The 27,856-nt window shown below is 42.6% G+C and overlaps 1 protein-coding gene across 3 annotated transcripts in view; it reads right to left on the reverse strand.

Moving 5' to 3' along the window:
- Positions 1-21,732: 21,732 nt before the first annotated feature.
- The window catches only part of PTPRG (protein tyrosine phosphatase receptor type G), a 403,269-nt gene continuing 397,145 nt past the window's right edge, over positions 21,733-27,856 (reverse strand). For all 3 annotated transcript variants that reach the window (XM_069966943.1, XM_069966945.1, XM_069966944.1), the window contains 2 exons: positions 24,191-24,326; positions 21,733-22,694 (listed from right to left, as the gene is read on the reverse strand). In XM_069966943.1, the coding sequence (XP_069823044.1) occupies positions 22,548-22,694; positions 24,191-24,326 (283 nt within the window). In that variant the 3' untranslated portion in view covers positions 21,733-22,547. The remainder of the gene's footprint in view (positions 22,695-24,190; positions 24,327-27,856) is intronic.

The raw sequence follows: 27,856 nt of genomic DNA on the forward strand, positions 1-27,856 counted from the left end.
TTGTCCACTGCTGCCTAGGGCAGTTGAGGCAAGTAGGCATGGAGAGTGGGGTGGGTACCAACGTCAGGGCTGCACCAGTCTTGTGACGTTCAGTCCCCTACTCTAACTTAAAGAGGACCTGTCACCCCTCCCCCCCCCCCGTGCTGGGGTTACAGGCTCCCGACCCCTAGCTAGATCCCCTTATACAGACCTCATCTGGCCGAGTCCCGCTCCCGGAGCTGGTCACGGGACGGAGTTATCCCGGTCAGCAGCCCGCGCGCGCTGCGGAGATAGGTCCGGCATTCATAGAGAATGAATGGAGCCGTGCGCACGCTGCAAAGATGAGTCCGGCTCCATTCATTCTCTATGGACGCCAGACCTATCTCCACAGCACGCGCCTGCTTCTGATCGGGATATCTCATTCCCGGGACCGGCTCTGGGAGCGGGACTCGGCCAGATGAGGTCTGTGTAAGGGGGTCTAGCTAGGGGTCGGGAGCCTGTCACCCTCGGCACGGGGGGTGACTGGTCTCCTTTAAGGTCAGTGTTCAGGAATAGATCTAGGCAAAAGTTAGCTATGGTCAGATTTTGTAGTTTGAGTCTTTTTCTCATTTGTCTGTTTCAGCCCCTGACAATTATTTTTATAGTTTGTGTCATTCATCCATTCATTCCATTATTCTCTGTCATCTGTTGATGAGTTCCTATTCTTGGTATGTTGATTCTTGGTATGCTGTATCTTGATCTGTTTTATTGTTTTCTCCCCCTATTTATTTTGTCTGACTAGATCCTCCCTAGGGGTATCTGAGTACTGAAAGCCATTTATAGGACCCAGGAAAGGCAACTGCTTTTGGTAATGTCCAGTTGTGCCATTTTGTGTGTCCAGCTGGCATCCTCACACTATATGCACTAGTATAAAGCAGAGAACACTGGTCATTCCACCAGGGACATAGCTATAAGAGGTGCAGATGTAGCACTCGTACCTAGGCCCGGCTGTCTGGAGGAGCAATTCTGCCAGATAAGACCCCAATGTTGTAAATGGCACTTGGTAGGAGGGAGTCCTGTTACAGGTTTTGTTAAGGTACAGAAGCTTCCCATACTAGTACAAATATGGTGTTAGGCTTTCATATAGTATTAGTCCCAAATACTGCCCCTAGATAGTACTAGGCCCCTATATTCAATCCCCTGCACCCAGGGCTGGCTCAAGGTTTTTGGGGGCCCTTGGGCAACAAAGCCTCAGTGGGACCCTCATCCATCCATCCACTATGCACAATCACTTGAGACACCACTAACATACAAAAACACACATTACTGCCAAACATTACTGACTGACTCAGTCTTCTCCATCTTTCTCTCTGCCAGAACGATCTCCACACTACGGCAGGCCCGGGACAAGGAGTTTTGGTGCCCTAGGCAGAGAAGGCAAATTGCGCCCACACTTCCCCCCCCCCCCCCCCCCCGAACCCAGCGTTATCAGAATCGGCGGTCAGTTTCCCTAAAGGCCCTATTCCAAGGAACGATTGTCGGGCCATATTCGGCTGATAATCGTCCTGTGGAATAGTAGGCAACGATCAGCCGACATCGTTCATGTCGGCTGATCGTTGCGTCGTTTGTCTTTCAAGCATGTTGAAAAACAAACGACTGATTCTATCATTTTACTGCAACACATACTGTACATGCCTTCACCACTGCAGTGGGATCCGGTGCCTTGCTAAAAAAACATTTTTATCACAGGTTGAGAGTGTCAGGGAGGTGGGTCTGTGACAATGTCTGTGCACGCCCTGCTCTATGGCTGCTGCATCTTCAGGTCGTCTCCACTCCTCCAGCTGTCACTTATTCTGGAGGACGTGGCAGCTTGAAGATACAGCAGTGGCCAGAGAGCAGGGCGTGCACAGACATCGTCACAGACCCACCTCCCTGGGATAAAAATGTTTTTTAGCAAGACACGGGATCACACAGCAGCGGGGAAGGTTTGAGACAGCAACTGTATTGCTTCCCACTGTGCCAGTGCTCCCCCTGTGCCCCCATGTAGTAGACAAGCCCCCAAAGCACCCCATATAAATTGGTTTGACAAATATGTGCCCCCATACACATATAGGAGATCTTCTTTGTGCCTCCATTTAGGTAGGGTTTAGTAGTGGAGGTATTGTGGATAAGGGGTGTAGTAGTACAGGTATAGATGAGAGGTGTAGTAGTGGAGGTATAGTGGATAAGGGGTGTAGTAGTTCAGGTACAGATAAGGGGTGTAGTAGTTCAGGTATAGATAAGGGGTGTAGTAGTGGAGGTAGAGTGGATAAGGGGTGTAGTAGTTCAGGTATAGATAAGGGGTGTAGTAGTACCGGTATGGATGAGTCTTGTGTCAGTACATGCAGGGAGTTGCAGTGTTGTCACAGGCTGACAGCTAACCTGTGACAACACTACAACTCCTTGCATGCACTGACAGCCTATGACATCACTACAACTCCCAGCATGTACTGGCAACCTGTGGCAACACTACAAATCCCAGCATGCACTGGGATCCTGGGAGTCAGTACATGCTGGGAGTTGTAGTGTTGTCACAGGCAAGCTGTCAGTACATGCTGGGAGTTGTAGTGTTGTCACAGGCTAGCTGTCAGTACATGCTGGGAGTTGTAGTGTTGTCACAGGCTGACAGCTAACCTGTGACAACACTACAACTGCCAGCAAGTACTGGGAGGGATACACACACATACACTCACTCACTCACTCACTCTCACACATACATGCATACATCCACTCTCACACACACATTCCCATGCAGGCACTTACATTTCATGAGGGATCTCCTTCTATCTTCCCAGCACCTGCAGCTCCTCTGTCGTCCTCCTCCCCGGCACTATGCTCTCCCGCCCCTCCTCCTCCTGTCCTGCACAGACAGGAGACTGAAGCCATGCGGTGAGAGCCGGTGAGCCCTACAGACTGCTGACAGGGGAGGGAGCACGACCCCAGTATGCATCCTAGTGAGAAGGACAGCTCTGTAAAAGTCTGTTCTTCTCACTAAGCAATGCAGTATACAGCCAGCAGCACCGTCCCCTCTCTGTGAGTCACCTGGCCCCTACAGTACTCCCGTCAATGCGGCCCTGGTTACAGTGCAGGGTGGGCTGGCGGGCGAGCGGGGGACAGGATGGATGGGTAAGAAAATTAATTACCCATCCAGACTGCGCCCCCTGTAGTTTTGCGCCCTAGGCCATCGCCTACCCCTGCCTACTCTTTGTCCCGGCCCTGCACTATGGTATTGAGGACCCGCGGCCCTGCCTCAACCCCCACATCATATCGGGTGGGCGGCCATGGCAGGTCAGGCACAGCAGCATGAGCCTACTCTAGAGCAGTGATTTTCAACCTTTTTTGAGCCGCGGCACACTTTTTATACTTAAAAAATCCCGGGGCACACCACCAACCAAAATGGCACTAAAACAGTACATATTATACATATAGTTAATAATATAGATTCTAAATGTATTTATACTCACTCAGTGTGAAACCTGGGCCTGTTTTCTTCTCCCCCCTGTGCTTCTCTCCACCATACTTCTCCCCCCTACTTCTCTCCTGTGCTTCTCTCCACCATACTTCTCCCCCCTGCTTCTCTCCTGTGCTTCTCTCCACCATACTTCTCCCCCCTGCTTCTCCTGTGCTTCTCTCCCCCATGCTTCTCTCCTGTGCTTCTCTCCCCCATGCTTCTCTCCTGTGCTTCTCTCCCCCATGCTTCTCTCCTGTGCTTCTCTCCACCAAACTTCTCTCTCCCCTGCTTCTCTCTGCTGTTTCTCTCCCCCATCCCCATGTTTCTCTCCCCCCCTGCTTCTCTCCCCTGTTTCTCCCCCATCCCCAGGTTTCTCTCCCCCATTGTTTTCTCCTGTTTCACAGGGGCACCATAGTTTGGGGAACTTTCCCCGCGGCACACCCGACCATGTGTCGCGGCACACTGGTTGAAAATCACTGCTCTAGAGGACAAGTAGGGGAGAGCATGCTGTTCTTTTTCGTGTACCTTGTGTGCCCCACCGCTCCTCTTTTCCATCTACATGTAATGTGACTGCATTGAGGTCAGAAGACACGGAGCAGGCCATGACATGTCGGGCAGGGCAGAGACAGTGAGTGTATGTGCGTCGTCCCCCACTCCCCACCTTCCAGCACTTCAGTTTTCTCCTTTCGGGCCATCCAGTCCTGCATTGATGGTTTTTGTGACACAGCCATACAGCTACTGGCAGCCACAGCAAAGATGCATCATATGGCTAAAGGGCCCATTGCAGTTAGGACCCCTATAAATAAGCCACCACCAGTAGCCTATCTGAAGGAAGAAGGATGAACTGGGACAGTCAAATATTCTTCCCCAGAGTCCAACTGAGGCACAGGCTCCCACAAATACAATATATTCACTCATTGGTTAAGAAAAATGAACTTGTGGCTCTATTCATACAGTACACTCTATGTTTTACCATTGCTTTTCTATTCGAAATTGAAATAACAATTTCAGGTATAATTTCAGCAGTCAGCACATTTTCAAAGCTCTTAATTTTACTCCCCGCTTCAATGGAAAGATTTTATGTATTAACTTAATAAGTAATTCTACAGCTATGATTTAAGTAGAACTAAAGTGTACATGGTACATAAAATTGGAATGTTTTAATGTCAGGTTACCTTTGTGGATAATAATTCCCAGCATTTTGTTGGTATATTTTGTCCATGTGCCTTCCCCCTTGATTCATATTTTAAAGTCCAAATTTGGAAAATATGTTTTTTTTTGTTGTTTTTTTTAAAGGTTGCCCCTCAAACAGCTTATTACTCCATTTCCTGGTAGCGATCAGCTGCACTCCTCCTGCAGCATGTGGTCATTATCCCTGCAGCTCCACCACAGGAGGAATGAAGTATTGCAAGGTACCAGTTTAAATCATTCACAGACCTGCTATGTCCTCCAGGGAGGGAAAAGCTCTTTGTAGCTGCTCTCACTCCTTCAGAACTTTCATCCAAGACCAATATCATTGTGTTTGCTAATAGGTTTTCTAAACAGTACAACCACTTAAAGAACTCCCATATATTTCTGTGATAGTTATACATGTACATGCAGATTGATCATTGATACATTGCCCCAGCATATTACATTAAAGCTTTTCTGCTTCCCTAAGAAATGGTATAACCCTTCCAGACCTCCCCCTCGTCTCCATACAGCAAAGATCCAAATTCTCTTTACCCCTTCCCATGGCCGTATTAACAGCTGCTGCTGCCCTAGGCATTAAGCACTGACAATGCCCCATCTTCACTCACCAATTAGCATCAGGATTTTCTTGTTTCTGAACATCATATTGATATCTGATCAGTCTTAGGCCGCGTTCCCACATTTACTGTACGTCACCACATGCAGCTGAAACCAAACCCTCATGCGGTAACCAATAGGCGTATGGTCAATAATCCCAGTAACAGCACATGACTACTGAGGAAGAAATGGGAGTGTGGTTTCGGCCACATGCATTTCTCTACAAGTAGAAACATTGTCTGAATCGTGTTTTTCATGGTTTTTAACTGCTTAAAACGTAATCAAATTACCACATTGACTCAATGATTAGAGCAGTCTGCATATTGTCTAATGGGATTCTCACCACAGGATTGGTAGATTGGTAGCTAATAGCTCCAGATGTCACATTTAACACCGCTACACCAGACCTGACCAATACCACCATACTGTGACTGGATAACACCGCCACACCAGACCTCACCAATACCACCATACTGTGACTGGATAACACCGCTACACCAGACCTGACCAATACCACCATACTGTGACTGGATAACACTGCCACACCAGACCTGACCAATACCACCATACTGTGACTGGATAACACCGCCACACCAGACCTGACCAATATCACCATACTGTGACTAGATAGCACCGCTATAACAGACCTGGACAACACCGCCATACTGTGACCGGATAACTCCGCCATACCAGACCTGACCATTCCTTCCCCCTGCAAGGTGCTGTCCTAGGCACCGGAACACGGGTGCCTAGTGGTAAACACGGCCCTGCCCCTTCCCCCATTACCCCATTATGGTGTCAGGTATTGCAACCCAGGACAGAAGGGCCAATTTCCTAGCTTCTTTTTTGTGTCCACTTTCCCTGTAAAAGTGTTTCCTGCACAGGGACTTTCCACCCAATAGGGAAATGAGGATGGCCCAACCAGGGCTGGACTGCACTCTCCAGGGGCCCCATAGTAACAAAATGGTCTGCCACATTGATATGCACACTCTAGCATTCATTGTAGTTATTAATATTCCTAACAGTCTTGCTGTGTTGTCCTGTACGCCTGGCCTCTGATCACCCACTTAGCATCACTATTCCATTCCATATAGCTCCTGATAACCCGAAACGTGTTGCCGCAGTCCATGCAATGAAGAATTACATTAAGCAAATCCATAATGAGCTACTTGCAGGTTGTCAGCACAAACAAATGATACACGACTGTCTTTCGTGAAGCGGTACTTTCATAGAAAATTCTCCTTAAGACACTGTAAATATTCATGAATGCCATGTTCCGTGTGGCTTTTGATATATGAATTTAATCATTAATTTTATTTCCTTCGGTGGTCAGCACATTTTGTGAGCTCTTAATGTGAATCTGTGTATCTGCTGGATGGATTTTATGTATAAACTGCTAACACGTACTCCGTGCACTAATAAATACATCTAAATGCTCTCAGTACATAAAATTATACTGTTCGTTGTACAGGACAATGAATAAATTCAGTCTAGTTTGTACAGGTATTTATTCCGCGGCTAAAAGCTGCATTAACTGAGCTGCCTACTGTAGTTCTAAGAAGTTGTGTTTCAAGTAAACAACCAATAAGATGCAGATAGATTCCTCGGCTTTCCTCTATCTGGAGACCAAAGGGATAATGTTTCTTCTTGAGGAGAGTTTAATACAGACATGTGCAGATGTATAGGCCATTCATGCTCCACTGGGGATAGTACCCTGCTTTGTACTGATGAGGGGCAATAACCCTGAAACAGCTGTCTACAGATCTTGTCTGACTTTGCTTACATTCCTAGTCATGTCTCTAAGGCTTCTTATTAAAGTTAGAAACCAACCTCCGAAAGGTGGCATCAGTGACTTGTTGGTGCTTCCATTTTTGGCATCCAGTGTTTAAGATGACAGATGTTACAATAAAAAATTGAAACAAAGCCCCCGTGGTTACACATGTAAATGTGGTTTTCATGGCACAGTGTCCCAGTTGACCTCCCCACTCTCATATTTATCCATACCTCCATAGTCTTCTCCAGCTGCAGTAGTTATGTTTTTGGTCAGAAATGCTGCTGTCAATCACCAGTTAATGGGGTTACACAAGTATATAAAACGAGGTCCTCCGACGTCTACCAGTATGACGTCATCCAGTCGCCTGCTTGTCACTCTTCTTCCTTTTTCTTGGAGTGTTAATTGCAGATTTCTTTTAAGGCTGTGTTCCCATTGTAGAATTTTAGCTCCAAATGACAGCCATCTAATGATAATGATCATGATTGGCGTCCGTCATTAGTAAATGATGGTCCCCTTTTACCGTTGAATGGTGGCACATTCGCGTATTGGGAACATAGTCAAATAGTGGTTTTATTCGCCCATGCCTTGTCTTATAGCCCTAGATCAGTGCTACCTGTATAAGTAAAGGTCTCTGGTGAACTACAAGGTACGTCTTTGCCACCAATGCCCAAACCTGTATTAACAAAAACTAAAGCCCAAACAATAAATATAGCATCCCTGTCCAGTCTCATCTTTCTGCTGCACAGTTAGCTTTCTCAATAGAATGCTTCTCTCCTAAGAAATTGCTAGGACTGGAAATATTTTATCTTGTTATAATGCACAGAGACATTGAGATTGCTGAAACTTTTAATTACATTTGCTTGGAGCATTTATAGAAGTGCAAATAAGATGGTAAAAATCTCATCCTGTTAGACGTATGAGGCAAACCTGAAAGCCTGCAAGCTGTAAATGGTAGTAAAGCTGCTGGCAATGTTCCTCTGCTGTTCAGTGTGTGACCTTCACTGTGTTCAGCATTAGGCCGCTTTCACATGGCAGTATTGAGGTCATTTTTTTGGGATCAGTATTTGCAAGCCAAACTAGGAACAGGTCCAAAACGTGGAGGCGAGACAAATCTTCCCATTATACTTTTTCTTTGTGTTTGTTCTGTTGCATTTCACTTTATTCAAGTAAACAGAACAGTGCTGCCGTTCTTTGTACCACCACTACCTAAACATTGAAAAGGGTGTGCAGCTTGTAAGTTTGTTGGGTCCCCATTTAGTATAAGGTCCCCATACCGTTCCAATGTAGTATTAAGCCCCCATATTGCCTTCATATAGTATTGTAGCCTTTTGCCGCCCTCAGATAGTTCCTGGATTTCATATACTTTAGTATTAGACCCACTTACTGCCCCTAGATAGGTCCATCCCCCATCATATTGGGTGGGAGGCCATGCAGCAACATGAACATATTTTAGAGTACAGGGGAGGGACAAGGAGCTTTTCCTGTACCTTGCGTGCCCCCCCCCCTTCCTCCTGAAGTCGGAAGGGAGGGACGTCGGGGGAAGGGGGGGGGGGGTTGCGTGAGTTGAGGGAGTTGGAGACAGAGCGATTGACTGTATGTGCATCTTCCCTCACCTTCAAGCACTTAAAAAGGTTATCCGAGAGCAGTAAATGTCCTACCACTTCTGCTTCCCGGCGCTCCACTTGCCCCTAGTAATAACTTTGGCAAACTAGAGGTGGCCCCCTGATGAAGGGCGTTCCAAAACGTGTGTTGGGGTTTCCAGTGAGCCACATTACACTTGGTTAAATATATCATTATGTGTTATTTTTTGTGTTTTGCACTTGCCTTGATTTGTGTGCAGCCTGTACTTACATGTTTACATTTTTTTTTTATTTTTGCACATCCCTCTCCATGAGGATCTCCCTGTGGCAATAGCATTAGGGATTAGGGCAATCTACTTTATACTATTTTGGCTGTTTTGGCAACTGCGGGTATTTGTGTAATTCACAGGCATTCTATTTTTATTCTATTTTTTTTTGCTAATAAAGTTTGATTTACTTATTTATTTTTTTGGGGGAAGGGGGGGGGGTTATATTCTCTTTTTTTAGGTGTATATGCAGACCAGAGGTGGACAGGAGAACATTGTGGCCAATAATCAATAACTGCTCAATGTTACCAATGTTGTGGGGAAGCTATTGGACAATGCCTGTACCTCCCACAATATGCTCCTGCCCCCTCTTGTCTGCGGAAGTTATCAACAGAGATGGTCAGAAGGAGGGAGTGGAGAGCCAGAGAGCAGAAGAGGTAGGACCTTTTCTGCTCTCCAGAAAGTTCTCTCACTCATTTTTCCTTGCAATAACCAGGTGCACCTGGTTGACAAAGGGATGGTCCCCAAAACGGCCATCCCAGGACACATCTGCACCTAGCTCCTTCCCCTCCCCACGCTCCGTGGTTGTAATAAAGACATTTAGCTGAAGATTACAGGTGAGTGCTACTTTTTGTATCTCACATTACAAAATAAATGAGTAATTCACTCAGAAATAATTGTCATATGTAAATGATTACAGGTGTGGTTTGACACAGAAAGGATCTCTTTAAAAAAAGGCTCTCAGAGGCTACTCTTTGGAAGTGTATCTCTTGATGAGATGTTTGTTGATAATTTTGCCCAGTTAAGGCATGCACACATGATGAGCAGGCTAAATGCAGCACTGTGATTGACAGTGTCAGGCACCAATGGCTGCCAAACACCCTTGTGGCCGCAGGCAGCATTCTGCCTTCGGCCACAAGAATCTGTTCCCTCTCCAAGTGCTCTGGCTGTCACTCGTGCACTCACAGCAGAGAAAGGGAGGAGTCGCCGGACGCTGCAGCTAGGTGAGTATTGTTCTTTTGTTTCATTTTTTCCCCACACACAATGCCTGCATGTGGAGGGGGTTGATTTACAGCGGGATTCCTAAATGCAGGGAGGTGGCTAACGAGGGGGGGGATGTGTACATGGAGGGGCGCTAACTACCAAGGGAGTTGCTTACATTGGGATCTTGGGGGGGGGGGGGGGTTACTACCATAGGAGATGCTTACATTGAGAAAAGGGGAGGCTAACTACCAGGGGAGATAACAACATAGGAAGCAGAGGGGTTAACTATCTACAACATGGATACAGAGGGGACTAACCATGATATGAGGGCACAGACAGGGCAATATAGATGTGGAGAATGATGATGGTGGATGTTTGAGGAGCCTAAACTGTTTGTCTGGCGACTTGTGACTGAGAGAAGTCCTCATGATGGCCCAGGCCAGATGGAGAAGAAGAGCAACTCCCATTGGAGAAGACGCTCCCTGTTAGTCACTGGCTATAACTGGTGAAGAGGTAATATTTGTCCCTTGTAAACTGGTATGTTTTGTATCATTGGTCTTAGCATACTAGATTTGGACAATAACAGTACTGGTATTAGTTAGGGGGGGTAGTTTGCTATGGGGCCTAGCCCAATAACTTAAGCTCCAGAGGACTGGAACTGTACTGTCATCAGCAACTAATCCAGGTTCTATTTGAGGTTGAACTATGGTCAGGTGACAGAATGGAGGGCTTGTGGTAAGAGCCTAAGGGCCCTATTCCACAGTTACAATAATCGTCCGGATCGGCCCCATTTGGCCGATTATCATTCGGTGAAATAGAGAGAACGATCAGCCGATGATCGTGTCATCGGCTGATCGTTCATATAGGGCCAGACCTAAAATCATCGCTCCCCCACCGCACATCGCTATGGTTGAATAGCGGTGCGCGACGGGCGACCGCCGATTTGACAAGCAGCAGCAGCATACATTACCTGTCCAGGCTTCTTCTCCGCGCTGTCTTCATCCCCGGGTCCCGCGCGCTCTATCTTCAGAATGGCCGGTCAGCTGACGGAATGCTCAGCCAATCACAGGCCGGGACTGTCAGTGTGGCCTGTCAGCTGACCGGCCATTCTGAAGATAGAGCGCGGGACCCGGGGATGAAGACAGCGCGGAGAAGAAGCCTGGACAGGTAATGTATGATGCTGCAAGGGCATCGGTAACGATGTCCTTGCAGCCCTCGCTCAACGATCATCGGGCTGTGGAATAGGCTCAGTAAACAAGCGGCGATATAGCAGATCTCCGCTCGTTTACATCGTTGATCGGGCCCTCCTCGGCCCGTGGAATAGGACCCTAAGAGTGGTTATACTCCTTTTGTTACAACTACTGGTGTGATCATCTGGGGAGCCATCACACATGACAGTCGGTTGCACCTAGTATCACACTTAGGGCCCTATTCCACCAGACGATTATTGTTCAGATTATCGTTAAATCGTTCGAATCTAAACGATAATCGTTCGGTTGAAACGCAGTTAACGATTAACGACCGAACGAGAAATCGTTGATTGCTTTATAAGACCTGGACCTATTTTTATCTTTGCTCATTCGCAAAACATTCGCAAATCGTTCGCATTGAATAAGACATCGTTCGGTCGTTCGCAATAGATACGAACGCAATAGCGAATAAATAGCGAAGAAAAATGATCGCAATTACGATCATAAGTAACGATTATCGTTCCATGGAAATGAGTGATCGTTAATCGTTAACGATTATACAAACGATAATCGTCCAGTGGAATAGGGCCCTAACACTAAGAACTCAGCAATATGCACAGGACATTCTGTGGCCACATGTGTTGCTTCTGTCTTTTTTCAGCAGCATAATGATCATCCACGCACAGCAAGACTTTCCCGCAAATTTTTCCTGCCAATTGAGCATTTATGCGACCAGCTGGGGCACTAGCTTTGGCAACCTACAAGTGTACCTGTATGCCGCCATGCCCAACAATATGTCATCTTATTTCCATGCTAGAGGATGCCTGACAGGATATTAGAGCCTCCTTTCAGTTGTACAGCTTTCCCCAATAAATGTACCTTTTAATTTTGAGGCTAGGTTCACAATGCCCTTTTGTATCCATATCACTGTATCCGTTTTTGAAAACGTAATATTAACATACAGAAAAATACGGTCTACCACATTTTTGTGTACATTAAAAATTATAAAAGAAACACGGGTAATATAAGTCAGTGGAAATCGTATTCTAACGTATGGCTTACAACTGCATCCATTTTTACCCACAGAGTGATCACTTATACCGTAGCTATTGTTGTTACACTCACACAAAAGTTTATTTAGATTCCAGCAGCTTCTTCTTTTGTATGTGTGTATAGCAGTCAGCCAGAGCGCTGTGGTCTGGCAGAAGTTTAGTTGAAGGACGCATGTTGTACCATTCAGCAGAAATTCATTGATCACCACAGTAGCAGATTTTTAATGGCATTCAATAGAAACCTGCCAACCATAATGGCAGACTCATTTAATGGATACGAGTCTTTGAACTTGGCATCTGTGCTAATAGTCGTTTGGGCTGAGGCTGAAATCTACTGCTGCTTCTTGTCATGAAATAGCCTTTGGTTTTCTACATGAGACTCTGTTATAAAATCTTCTACCTTACTAAATTATCTTCTTCTTTAATATCAGATCACTATTTGAAGTCTTGGCCTGACACACCGTGTATTGGTTTTTACCATCTCCTCCTTTTTGAGTAAAAATAAGTTTTTGCAGCAAGGAAGAGCTGAAAATGTTATTGTTATTAATATTGCTTCATAAACATTTAAGGGGTTGGCCACTTTTTAGTAAAGTAAAATTGTTCACTTACTGAGAGCAGCTCCCTGTGTGCCTCTTAAGATCAGACTCCCCTCCTCCAGGCTGTGCTTTCCTGCTCAGTGGTGAGGCCAGTAGCATAGCTAGCATAGAGGGGCAGCTGCTATGGGGCCTTTGCAGTAGGGGGCCCGGGGAAGAAGGTAAGAGCGTCCTGTTTAACTCTTTATGTACTGTAGTGTGTAAAGTTCAGTTATATGCTGCAACACAAAAAAGATTTCTGCTTCACTGCACTGACCTCTGTTCCCCGGATGCCTAGGAAAATGTGCAGAGCTCCATGCAGAGGTCAGTGCAAGAGCAGTGAAGCAGAGATCTCCTGCTTTTAAACCCTTTCTTGTGTTACAGCAAAAGAAAAAAAACTTTGGGTCACCGATACACTGCAGTACATAAAGGGTTAAGCAGAAGGTAGTCTGCTCCTGCACCTATTTATTTAACCATAAGGGCTCCTAATGTGCCCTTATAGTCAAAAACTGTGGACTTTAACATGGTGACATGGTACACTCTGTTTGATCAAATAGTTTGCTAAGATCCTCATTTTTCAATATCTACAGAGCAGGTTTTTATTGTATGTACACCAGAGGGAATATATACGGTAGGCACTTGCACCTGTGGGTTGCTGTTGCACTTTGTTTTTTTTTTGTCTGTACTTAAGCCACATGGAACGTGCACAGAAGCAGAGAGGTGCTGGCTAGAGATGAGCGAACCTCGAGCATGCTCGAGTCCATTCGAACCCGATCGTGCGGCATTTGATTAGCGGTGGCTGCTGAGGTTGGATAAAGCCCTAAGGCTATGTGGAAAACATGGATATAGTCATTGGCTGTATCCATGTTTTCCAGACAACCTTAGAGCTTTATCCAACTTCAGCAGCCACCGCTAATCAAATGCAGAACGATCGGGTTCGAATGGACTCGAGCATGCTCGAGGTTCTCTCATCTCTAGTGCTGGCATTTTTTCCTTTTTCTCACAGAGAAAGCAGGCATTGGCTCTCTGCTCTGCGAGTCACTCTTGTGGCTGCAGGCAGGATTCTGCCTCCGGCCAGGAATAAGTATGTATAAGGTATGTATTTATTATCATGTTCAATAGAAAATGTATAAAGCCCTAACCAGGAGCTCTCCCTAATGTCAGGTGCAAACAGGCAGAATTTTATCATTTAGCTCAGCCACTGGAAGGGAAGCAGGCATTTGTAACTCATAAAACAAAGACCTGACCCCATAAATGATTTAAAGACCTATTTTAATTAAGTTATAATTACACTTTTTTGCCCCGATCAAGATTATTAACCCACTTCACTATTGTAAATCACCCAAGGCTCCATTGATAACCGCAAAAACCATTACTACACTAGGTCACTAGAGATGAGCGAACCTTGAGGATGCTTGGGTCTGTCTGAACCTGAATGCACTGCATATGACTACTGATGGCTGAAGAAGTTGGATGCAGCCCTAGGGAGTCCTGGAAACCAGGGATGATGGAAAGAAGTTTAAAAGGAATCTGTTAGCTGTAATTCAAATTCCAAACTACTGACACTGTTAGATAGCTGTTTGGGCAAGGAGACACATGGTACCTTTCATATATTCATCTGTGCTTCCAGAACATAGAAAGATTCTTTTATTCTATAGTGAAAAAAAAGTTGAGGGTTTCCCGAGCATCCTGAAGAGCCTTATGTCTCCTCCTATACCTGACCCCAACATGTTTGCTTAACACTGTTCATGTGTATCAGCCTCCCAGGTCTTCTGTTTCTGCCCTTTCTTTGAAACTTTTTCAGGCCATGTTCACACATTGTAAGAACAGGGGCCGTTGTGTGACAAACAATGGCTACTGTCTCACATGTTTACCCAGCCGATTCTGCAGTATCGGCCAGATGAACATCATTTAATTCCAATTAGAATGCAGGCACATGCCCACACTCCAATTAGCCATAGAGCACAAAGTAAAGTACAGCTGGAAGCTGTACTTTACACTGTGAGCACAGGCTCTTTTGTACGACCTCTGTTTACTTTCAATTATTTTGTGTGGCTGCAGAAAACAATGGCTGTACTGTAAACAGTGTAAACACTACATCCGTTGTTCCATACACCCTAATGTAATTTTACACTTAATAAATAGCGTCCGTTGTTGTAACCTGTAACAGCTGTTTATTGCAAAAATACAATATATGAATGTGGCCTCAAGCTGCAAGCTGTAATATAGTCCTGTACATATTTCCTAACACCTTTTTATTTCTTTACATTTTTTTTTAATAAAAAATTCTTATAATTGTAAACCACACATGAATTTTCCAGTTGGCTTTGGCCTGTCTGTACTAACAGTAAAAGATTCCAAAGACTGACATTTACATCAAAAACCATACTTTATTTTATGTATCGCAATACAATGTACATATTAAATAACACTATCATGTGATGCGATATTGTTTTAGAGTGAACAAAAAGGGAAAAAAAAAGTTACAAAAAGTATAGAAAAGAAAATCTTAAAATGATAGACACCACAATGAGAGAAATTTAGTCGGCGACCAATAGTCCATTTCTATTGAACCTACAGGTAAGAGAATAAATTGAATAGAAAATCCAACTTCCACAAATACTGGCCCCCATAAAAAGTAATTTTTTTTTAAGGTGACTTTAATGTTGAATATTTATTACAAGAAACAAACTGAAAATGTGCACTAAAGTAAAGAAGAAAATTGTGGGAAAAGAAAAACTAGAAAAAAAATACCTTTATATGAAAATATAAAATCCTATGATTATATACCATAGATACAAAGTTTTTAGAAGAAGCAAGAAAAATGTTTACACTTGTAATGAATTTTTCAGCTTCGTAAAGGTGATGGTGTAGAATAAACACATGAAAGCGTAACATTATGTTAAGAAATAATGGCTGTATACCATATTCAAATAAAAGAGTCACTACCCCAAATGTTGGGGAGATGTGACATTTTATAAAATTTTGAAATCTCCTTATTTGGAGAAGTTTTTTTTCTAAAACACAATTTTAATTTTTTAAATATTTTTTTTTTTTTTACCTTTTTTATATATATTTTTATATTTTAATTAATTACACTTAGTAGAAAATGTGTCCTTCCCCTTTGTAAATAAGTAACAAACCCATGAGACAGAGCGTCATCTTCTACATCAGTAACATTTTGGGGAAAACCAGTCTACAGACGAAGCAACACTCTTCCACAGTGGATTAGCGGCAGAATAAGAAGGACAAAAAACCCAAATACTTAAATTACAAACTTAGTGGGATGTTAAATAAAAAAAGCATGTTATGATCTTACATATAAAAACATTCTACTAATATTTCCAAAGTAACTTTTAAACCGTATGACACAAGAATGAAAGACTTTTGCATCATCTCTTTGGTAACCTGGGTAGTCATCATTTTTCTGTAATTGACCCCTAAGTATAGCCAATGTAGTCTTTACAAAATGAAAAAGCTTTAGCTGTATGTACTAAAAAATAGATGCTGATATAAGAAAGGCCCGCAAAACGTATCCTATGGTCCAACAAGGAAATTGCCTTTGGAATACTGTAGCATATTCAATCCACTAGTGTGAGATCAAATATCCTCTTAATTTCGGTTGGGACAGACTTAATCTTAAAAATTTATCTGAAATATAGCAATTTTTGTCACTTTAGTTTTTGGCCTCTTTTATCCTGCTACAACTCTTGCCAACATAGACCTGAACAAGATCACTTTATGTACTGTGACTGTAATGTGTGAATTTAATTTTAGATTAAATGTTGACTACTAGAGACGTCTCGAGATTGTTCGGCATTTAAATACCGGTGACTGAAGAAGTTGGATGCAGCCCTAGGGAGTCCAGGAAAGCATGGATACAGCCAATGGATGGATACATGGATATGCCATACTGTGCGGCATATGGCACTGTAATATGCACTCTCCAATGGCATAATTTTGCTCTAATGAGATGGGTTAAATATAACATTGGGATACTGTATGGCCTTATAGGAGTAACTTGCCATATTGCAGCTTCTTCGTTTTTTTTCCAGATTTCATAATACACTTGTTTACCTTACATTTTGTTGGTTTCATAATATTAATTGGTGCCATCTATTCCATGATGATGTAGAAAACATTGCTACCAGTTTCTAAGTCAATAGGCCCTATTGAGTTAGAAAAAAAAAAAAAACACAATCCATTATAGGATGGTAATGGATATATTATATAATAAATTGTAATAACCCAATACGAGAGACTATATTTTTCTTCAATATATATTAAAATTTGAACTGCCATGACAATGTTGATAAGCAGAGGGGAAGAAGCCCAGAGATTACCAAAGGTCATTATATATTTATAATATAAAACAGAATGCAGGCCAAAAGACGACATTTGTTGCAGAGACTGCTTAACAAGCCGCCTGGTATTAAAAATCCCAGCTACTGAATTATATCTGGGATTCCATTTCTATTTTACGAGACGCCACTGAAGATTTAATAATAAAAGTCCAGCTGTAACCCTACGGCTATCTTACATTCCTGTAGAAAACATTAACAATTCACCAGCACTAATACATGGAATCGAAGACTCCGTGTAGCACTGCTAATATGAATTATTATTATGAAGGTTGATCTTTTTATATATATTTTTTTGCATATATCCTTTTCTGAATATAAAGTTTGCAATCATATTACAGTAGACGGGGAGGCAGACTATTATGAAACTGGCGTAAAAGTATGTTCCTGGTGCAATCAGTAGTGGATCCAGAAGGAAGGAGAAGTATAGGTTTTTTTTATGGTTTTAATTCCTTTTAAAGAAACTCCTGACTTTGGTTCAGAAAAATGCATCAAAAATGGGTAAACCAGGAAGAACTGTATAACGTGATATATAACAACCAAAAGGACTGTTTCAGTTTAGATGGCCATACCCACCACTTGTGGTAGATTCAAACCCCAGTATAGTGTTTATTGGGCTCTCCCAACCGCCCACCGACAAATCATGTTGGTGGAGATAGGGGAATGGTATGATGAAAAAATCACTCCCCAACCCCTTTGTTTTGGGAGAAGATAAGCCATAACCAGAGCTCTCTGGATCCGTCTTACCACTCCGCATACAAAATACAGGAATGTTCTTGTGTATGGGGAGAACAGCGGCCGGTTTGGAGAGAGAACTGATGGCCAGCAGTTATTGAAGGAGGATGGGGACATTTATGAAGGATAAGTGAAAGAGTATCTCTCTCTATGGGGGACCTAACGTGTTCATGTACTTCATGGACAACCCGTTGCATTCAAATGGCACCATATAGCGCCTCTCTTTTCCCATGATGGCACTGCAGTTGAACTGAACACTGGCTGTCATGTCTAATAAAGGGTTAGAGCTGGTCATTGTGAGCCCAAGAAGCAGGAGAAGCAGAAGCAACCAGAGAGCCACAGGTTAGGGAACATTGGTATAGATCAGGGATGGGTAACTCCTCAGCCCTCCGGCTTTTGTAAAATTAAAATTCCCATTATGCTGGGACAGCCAAAGCATTGGCTGTCCAGGCAGGATGGGAATTGATAATCTGCAATAGCTGGAAGGCCACATGTTGCCCATCCCTAGTATGGATGATAACTAGAGATGAGCGTAACTTTAACGTGCCTATGGCTGTATTCATGTTTTCCTGGACTTTGTAGGGCTGCATCCAACTTCTTCAGCAACCAGTATGCAAATGCCAAACAATCAGACTCATGCATGCTTAGGTTGTGCTGATCTATAATATTAGCTATAAATATCCTGTATGTAAGTGGTCTCAAATATATGGCTATCCAGCTGACACAATCAGCATGACAACAGGTTGGAAGCCAATAAGATACAGGATAGGTAGATTTATACTGAGAACCTCTAACCAGTCATGGTAATGGGAATGTTGGCACAGAAGTGAATTATTGATGTTCAAGAAACCACTTTTTGGGCCAAAGTAAGGACTAGTGACATATTGATTGACCCTTAAAGTGGCTGTCACTTTGAATGTAGGCAGCAGGTGCAACTTATAATAAGAGACACAAGACACTGACAAGAGTTTCCAAATAGTATGGTATATAAAATCAGATTATCACCATTACACCTTGACATGGTATCCAATAAGCAAATAGCAATAGTTGGGTTGGGTACAGTCAGAATGTAAACATAAAATGGCAGATTTTAGAAATTACATTAAAAGTAACTCTTACACATTAAATTTCTTCTCTCCAAAAACAAAAACAGCGGTCAATAGCAGGTTATGAAGAGTGTACCCCCTAGGTCATTCCCATCATGCCTGGAGAGCCAAAGCTTTAGCTGTCCAGGCATGAAGGGAATTGTAGTTTTTCAACTGGAGGGCCCGAGTTTGACACCTGTGTCCTAGGTCATCAGGAAGTTAATGAACCTGGAAAAATCTGGTCGACTTTTTCAATGGTTGCTTTGACTGTTTATGGGACACTAGTCCATCAGCTCTGCAGGCAACAATGATAATCCATTCGATTTAACATGTTAATGGATGTCCTATGTAATGGGATTATCAGGGGAGTATTTCATCTACAATAATCTCTTTTTCCCTACAGAGCTCTTCATAATTATATATAAAATGATAAAATAAACCTACATAGGTAGTTTTCAATTGTACAGCACCAAAGCATTACCACTTCTATGGGGATTGCGAAAAGAAAGACTGGATCAGGGGGGAAAAAGAAAGTACATTTAGTTAGTTGGGGGCAAAGTATATAAAATCTTTGGGATGGTTGCTGTGTTATGTCAGAGAATACAGAAAGTTGTAGTTTTCCTTCCACCTCTGCTTGCTAACCCTTGGGTATCCGCTTCCTGGTTTGAATACCTGTTTTGCCGCTTCTGCTGACAATGGACATTAACCACTGTGTGATGGTGCGCCCCTGCCATTGACACTGACTACCTAGAAACAGCTTTCTGGCTACCAGCTTAGGCTAGGTCCACACTAGGTTTTTGCAATCCATTTTTTTTTCATCCGTTTTTGCAAAAAAAAAAAAAAAAGGATGAGAAAACTGATGCATTTGTGTGCATCAGTTTTGATCAGTTTTTCCATTATAAAAAAAAAACGGATCAAAAGGCATCCATAAGTAAGGTCAGCTACGTTTTTGTGTATGTTAAAAAAAAAAAAAAAGGATGCGTTTTGATCCGTTTTTTTTAAATAATGGAAGTCAATGGAAAAATGGATCAAAATGGATGCACACAACAGCGTCTATTTTTTTTCATCTGTTTTTCATCCGGAAAGAAAATGGACTGCAAAACCGTAGTGTGGACCCAGCCTTACAGGAGAAAGAATCGAGCCTTGGCATGCCCCATGAGGATATAGAGGCCAAACTGATGGTGGATGGGCATTGGGCTGACATACTGCTGTATAGGGAGAGACCAACAGAAAGGCATAGTAGAAGTCAGAGTGTGCTACTGACTGTGTGTAGTGTCATAAGGACTTGTTACATGTATGGGAGCCCAGCGGGCCCATATACAACTTCTGTGAGACAAGCCTGTGGACTGAAGTAAGAGACTATGCATAACTGGTGTAAGAAAAAATGGTGGGGTGATGGCACGAGTTTTGGCTGATCAGTGTGGGTAGAAGGAACACCTGTCAAGATATGGACTTAGCAGTGGATACAGTAACTGGCTGTCCTGAAACCAATATCAAGGCCTTTCCTCCAAACTATACAGTGAGCGAACTGATGGGGGAAAAAGATGTGCAAGACAAGTGCAAGAGTTTATTGCTCTTCTTGCATAACAAGGTAAAACAGTCAGGGCATGACTTGCAACTGTGGGAATCTACTGGTGCTGTAGGAGGTTCAGGGCAATTCCTATACTAATTGATTCCTGCAACCTCCAAGTTGTGGGTAGGTGTAGGTCAGGCTGTGGTAAAGAGCAGCCTCTCAGAGACCTATAGCAGATGATAAGACAAACTCAGCCAATAGCCACTTTGCCAGAGGTCAAACCAGGTTGGATTGTGCCAAAGTCTGTTTCATTCTAGGCAGCCTCTCTTATAAATCGATAGCTTTCCCATAGCTTTCCCATAAACAGGTCCTTTTTGGTCCATTGGTTTGGCCCAGTATTGCAGCTCAGTCCCAATGTAGCCAAGCTGTAATATTAAAATCTACCACAGACACGGGTGGTTGCACAGATTCTGGATACAAGGCTGAACGTGTTTCTAATCTCTAAAGGCCTTTAACCTCAGCATTTCCATTATTCAGGACAACCCGCATTACCCATAGAGCGGGCACTTCAGTGGATAATGCACACCTTTCCATCTGAACCTGTTGTAACTACTCTGTGACTTGTGGTTGTCCAGCAGCTGGGAAACAAACCTATAAGCCCTTGAAGGTTGATGTCATTATCATTTGTTTCGATAGAACAGCGTATGCTTTGCTATCTACCCAATGAAATGGCATCAGCTCATTTATAGAAGTATTGGGGATCTACATTGTATGTCAGAGTCACCAAAATCCTCTGATTCTGGTTAGATTAGCAGACAAAGAAGCCTGGGGGCAACCCAATAGTCCCCTGATGGCTTGTGTCACAGGAAGGAAGAATTGAGCATGTTGAATTTCCGCATGTCCATATATTCTATTTTCCTTCCTGCTTAGCCACATTTCTTGGGATACACAGTAAGATTTTAAGTAAAAACCTATTAATAGTTTTCTACTTTACAAGCCCAAAGGTTTCAGATGTTGAGAAAATAAGGAGGTATTGACATGCTCCAACATGGTTGCTTTTTTTGTATATGTTCATTGTAAATAGATTATTGAGGATTTTTGAAACTCCTCATCACATGGGAAACATTCCTACAATTTAATTCTACTCATACACCTTGGTCCCACAGTAATATCACAGTATGGGAAAAAGAAATGTTGGTGGGAAGTAGGAGTAGTCATGGCATCCTAGTACCTACGCATTGGTCTACTGCCGATAGAACATTTCATGTAGACATTCCAATTTTTTTTAAAAAAGTCATCATATGTCTTGTACATACTCAATACATCCCCTCAGATCCAATGGATTTTGCCCTGCAAGAAACATGTAGTAAAACCAAAGCCAAAATTTGATAAAAATAAGTTTATCATATTGTATAATGAATTAAACAGAGTTGTTGCTATAAATGAAAAATCAATGGAATCGCTCATTTGGGTTCACAAAAGTAGCAAATACAAATTACATAGTAAAATTAAAAAAACAAAAACATTTACCCAAATAGCAGATTATAAACAAAATGTTGTGTATGAATAAGACCAGAGTGAAAGGAAATCTTATGAGTGACCTTGTGATCACGTGTGAATGGAATGCATGGTACGGTGTTCTGGAACGGAGGGCTACATGACATAATAATGTGCCAAGGTGGTGAAGCAACTTAAATAACAGCGTGTGCAAAGAAAGGAAGTGGTCACCCCATTCTCAAAATGGCAGTTACATAAGGGATGAATTCTGTGGAGACAAAATGGGGTTAAGAAGGACTTTAAAAACTTTTTTTTTTCCAAGTTATGTATAAAAGAAAAAAAAAGTTCTTCGTAGGTCAAGATAAAAGATCATGAGTTGGATCTAGGGAATGTCATCTTGCTGGGCTTTGCCATGTTCTAGAGCGGTATAGGCAGTAACACTGATCATATAGTGCAAACTAGATAAAATAAGAGTTTTCACCGTGTGAAATGAACAGAGGTGCAAATGCTCAGTAGGATACCATTAAGACATAAAATGGCAAAAATAAATATCAAAACTTTTATCAGTGTAAAAAAGTAATTGGGTTATTGTATAACCTATAGTCTGGCAAATAAAAGGCCTCAATAAGTCCACTTTGTCTTGAAAAGGTCAGAAGTTTTTGTTTTCTTTTAATAAATGTAGTGCCTTTCCCTGGGATCTCTTCAAACAAGAGACTCCATGCTCTGTGAAGGGTCCGATTCGTCGCTGACCAAAATAGCTCCATTTTTGTCCAATGCCATGGGACCACTTCCGTTTTCCTTTGTACTGACCAGGCTGAGCATTGCCTTGTAGAGGAATTGGTACTGCTCCTGTGTACAAAATGCAATGGGATAAAGAACAATATTCAGATATGTCTTTACAATAACACATTACATGTGCTCATGAAGCAGAATTTAGCAACCAATTAACAGTGAGAATCATAAACAGGTTTGAATCATGTTCCACATATATTTGATAAGGCTCTGACACTACTACAGACAAGGGGGCTCTATGAAAAGGGACTCTACTAAAGAAAAAGTTTTATTGAGTATTAGGGAAAAAACGCACATCATATAGTATTGGAGTCGCTGTCAACAAGACTCAATAAAAGGAGAAGTCCTGGCAAAACCTATTTTTAATTATGTTTTAGCCCAACAAAAGTTATACAACTTCTCAATATACACTACCTATGGAAAATGCACATATACAGATTTTTTTCCCCAATTACTAAAGCATGCAGTCTTCCTTTCCTACCAAAAATGGTGATATCACGGCCCGCTGTCTAACGTAGAAGTGGAGGCTGGGCTTCGGAGGGGACAGAAGCGTGAAGCAGAATAATCTCTGGTGCAGGACGGAAGAGAGACCACTGGGATGATGAATCACCCCCCCCACACACACACACGTGGTCTGTCTCCCCTCCCTGCACCAGAGCAGTCATCATCCGGTAAGGGGAAGCGCTAAGCCGGGCACATTGTGCAGGACACTGGTGAGTGGAGACCAGGTTCCTCTGCCCCCTCAGGTCTCTTGGGGAACGCAGTCACCATTAGCTGCTCCATGTCCTGCTCTCTATCCACTCCAGCAGTGTAGCGCTTGTCACCTGGCTCCAGGTGATGGGGGAAAAAAAGCCCTATATGTTCATTTCCTATAATTAGTGTATATTTATAAGTTGTATAACTTTTGTTGGGTTATAAAATAATTAAAAATAGGTTTTGCCCGGACTTCTACTAGTAGCGTCAATTACTACTAAGTGGCATTGGGCATATATGCGACATATCCGTCGGATACTGTTGTAAAATAACACTGAGGATGTCTAGCACTCCAAGTTCCCATTAAGTCATATGCCTGATGTATTTTTTCTTATGTATACAGTAAGTGTCAAAGGTTCGAATAGTGCAAACCACACCAGCTGCGGGATTTCCACTGATCTATTCTTTATAGTCTAAGAAACATTTAGAATGATGTATACATCCCATTTACACAGACACTAGTAAGAAATTGGAGCACAAGATACACTCCGTTATTAACATATCTGATGACAAAGTAATAGGTATATTAGCAGATGTGAGCAAAGTGACCTATGTATGTATCTACATAGGTCATTCCTTGAAGAAAAAGAGGGGTGTGCTTCTATCCAGCGCCACTCTCGTCCATGGCTTGTAACTGGTATCGTACCTAAATCCCACCCACTTGAGAAAGGATGAGAGCAACAGCTACAGCTCATGGGAAAAAGTGGTGCTGTGCCCCATATATTGGAGGATATAGAGGTTAATAATTCTGAACATTCTTCATATCAAATAACATCTTATGAAGCCTGAAAGGCACTTACAATATCTGTGAAAACACCAGGTCTCATTAGGTTTATCATCTTGGCCACCTGGTAAACATCGACTGCATTTTCATTCTCTAACTGTTGTGACAAAGTGGCAAGTGCACAGAGAGTTCCGGCTGAAACGGCGCCAAACCTGGAAAAAAGAAGCAGAAAACGAGTCTTAGGCTTTGGTGAAATTCACAGTGATCTGTGCTTGTACATTAAAGGGTTTAGCTACTACATATTTTATTGCTCCAATAGGAGCTGAAGACAGGAAATAGAATTTAGTATATTGTAATTCAGCACAGCGTATCACAGTGCTGCTATATATACATACATACACTGTATATATATAGTTATTATTATTATTATTATTATTATTTTTTTTTTTTTTTACTCGGGGCATTTATCAACCTAACAAGTCAATTATTGTCCCACGTAAAAGATTTAGCGATCAGGTGACACACAACCAATTGCTCAATTGTCGCTGCAGCCCTTAAAATCATTTCTGATTGGCCACTTATCTCCCTATGTAAAAAGGGGATGTGCAGCTATTAATGATGTACTGTAAGTGATGGGCTGGGCGATCATAGAACCATATCAAAAGCCCATTAAACATGAGCTTATCAAAAAGATCCATGTTCATATCAGGGCAAGAGTTTGAACTAAGAGGACCATATTAGGGCCGCGCTGTAAGTGAGCACCCATCTGTTAGATCGTCCCTCTCTTACCGAGCCTATTACATGGCTGGATAGTTGTGCATTCGGTTGGTTTATTGTGTTATGCCAGGGGAAAGCTAAAAGCAACCACTTTAATGTAGAACCCCTTTCAGTTTATGTAGTTAAACCTGAGACTGTACATTGATGTTAACCATCTTTAAAGGGATTGTCTTTGCTGGGGTAAGTTGCATCTGGCTATACAGTTTGCCCACCGAAAAGAAAAAGAAGCATTAAACATCAACCATTTGAATTATTGGCGGTCAAATTGCTGACCCATAAAATGAGGTTTACATGTGACGGACTATCTGCAATGAAGTCAATATATTAAGAGGCTTGGTCTTTATGACACGACCCCTTTAACATACTGTAATGTAACTTTCTGATCTGAACGGAAGTTCTTCCAACATTTTCTAAGTGTCTCCTCGGTAGCCAATATTCAGCACTAATTATACTTGAGAGAGTTGAATCTTGGAGCTGTGGCCTGAACATCTTATTCTGTCACAAGAGTCTGATTTTCTAATTAGTCCAGTTGCAGATGTCTATAGCGACGTCCAAGTCTAATTATTGACCCTGACTTGGTTATGTTATCGGTGTCCTGTTCCTGCATTTCATTTGAGTCTGTAGTCACGTTTCATACAGCAAAAACTCAATGAAAAGTAACATGCGGTTAATGAGGTCAAGTAGGCCTTTAACATGGCTTTGTCCAGACGGTTAGCAACTGGTTCTCTAAAGACATTCGAGACATTGTTGTGAGGGGACCACAAAAGTCGTCTGGCTGGAAGGATACAGCACAAACTCTGCAGCTATTTTAATTGATGCAGTTTCAAAGTCAAAAATAAAAAAGCTATCCAAACAAAAAACCTATTGGTAGTGTGATGTAGGTCATTGATATTAAACTTTGCTGCCCATGTGGTATGTAAATGAAGTGCCAGTGTCACAGAGTCATCTCCCAGCATTCACCTCTGCACCTTCTGCAAGCACGCCTCCTGCCTGTTGATTGATGTTCCTCTCTGCTTGATTTGAAACAAGCTTGTGCTGATGTCAGGCAGGGAAGGCTGTCATAAGGCAGGAGGCATACTTGCAGCAGGTGGAGAGATGAATCCAGAAAGATGACTCCTGAACTGCTGATGGGTTCCTTATACTTTTGCCTTCTCCTCTAGCAGCTTCTGTCCTGTGTGGGATGGAAATGCTGGGCACATTACTAGACTTGCTCTCATTTACATGAAAAAATGCTAATAGCTTACCTCATAAGTGGAAGGCTGCAAACCTTAGGGCATAGTTGTGAAAGTGCTTTTAACCCCTACCTAGAACTGTGGTTAGTTACACATCTAACAGATTCTCTTCAGGCAGACCATACCTGTAAGATTTAGATTGCTGATAAATATTTGATATGAGCTGTATGAGCAATCTCACCAGGGCATTGCCAAAAACTTATATTCAGGCAACCAGCCAAAAACCTAGCCTGACAAATCACATTTATAGATGACAACAGTCTGCCATTGGCCATCGGGAAACACTCATTTGCATAGTCTGCCAAAATGGTAATTTGAGACTAAATATCTTACCGGTATGGGCAGTTTAATACAGTGGAATAAGCCCTAAAAATATAAGACCCCCAACTGTTAGGGTACGTCCACACTAAGAAATTCACATTGATAACTTACCGCATATTCTGTCGCTTACCTTCACCCGACACTGCGCTCCAACTTGAACCTCCGCCGGTCTTACAGACTTCATTCTATGGTCAGGCAGATTCTGCCGTCCACCCAAAGAATGCACAGGTTCATTCCTTGCGTGCACGGCGGAATCCGCCTGACCATAGAATGGAGTCTATGGAACCGGCGGAAGTTCAAGTGGGAGGCGCAGAGTGGCGAGCGACGTAATCCGCTGCAAGTTATTAGCACGATTTTAAAAGTATGCACATACCCCAACCCTGCTATTTAAAAGTTTATCACCAAAATAATCCATCCTTGACCATAGACCATTGCAACTTTAGGCTGGGTCCACGCTATGTATAACACCTGCCGTTCTGTGACCCTGTACTGCAGTACCAGCCGGATAGTCTTCACTTCTAGTTAATTCGGATGCGGTCGCATCAGTTTTCGCCCGCAACCCAATTCACTGCTGCACACAATGGAGGGTGCAGCTGGAGCGGCATGCTCCATTGTGTGAACTGACATGTCTTGTGTGGCCGCTATTTAATGAATAGCGGCCTCAGAAAACAGACATGTCAGTTTTTCGTGCGGCTGGATGGAATCCTGCCGGGGCGTATACTATGTGTATATTCTCCGTACGGGATTCCATTCATTCCAATACAACGTATGTTTTATATATAAATCACGGCGGTTGTTGCAAATTGCAACAACGGCCGTGATTTATGCAAAACATACGTTGCGTAAACATAGCCTTATGCTGGAAAAAGTTTTGTTAATGGCTTTTCTTTTGATATACTAAAAGCTTCTTCTCTTCAGAAAAGGAAATGGCTCCGGCTCATCCTTTCAGAGACAACATAAGATTCACATTTGTCCAAGTTAAGAACATGACATTTGCATGGAAATGGCCCAAATAATTTTTAAGTATGGGATGCCAGCAATCTGGCAACATATGGTGGAAGGCTAATGACTTGCAAATTTTTTTTTTCAAGAAGAATCTGATAACCTCAAACTACAAACAAATTAAGGCACAAATCATCAAATTAATACAGCTGCTTCTTGGCATTTCAGGATTCATATTTCTGAAAGTAATTTGTGGTTGTAATTATTCCCGGATTTTTAAATTGTAAATTTATAGCAATTTTTACTTCGGAAAGGAGGCAGGAAAAAACTCATTTTCAGCTACATTTCCTTTAGGGATAATTAGAAAAAAGGACTATGGTTAATGCGCATCACGGACGGAAGACCGCTACAATTTATGATAAATATGCCAGGAAGGCTATTTTCTGATAAGTTACACAATTATTGCAGAT

Source organism: Dendropsophus ebraccatus, chromosome 4, assembly GCF_027789765.1.
Source record: "Dendropsophus ebraccatus isolate aDenEbr1 chromosome 4, aDenEbr1.pat, whole genome shotgun sequence".
NCBI classification, from domain to species: Eukaryota; Metazoa; Chordata; class Amphibia; order Anura; family Hylidae; genus Dendropsophus; species Dendropsophus ebraccatus.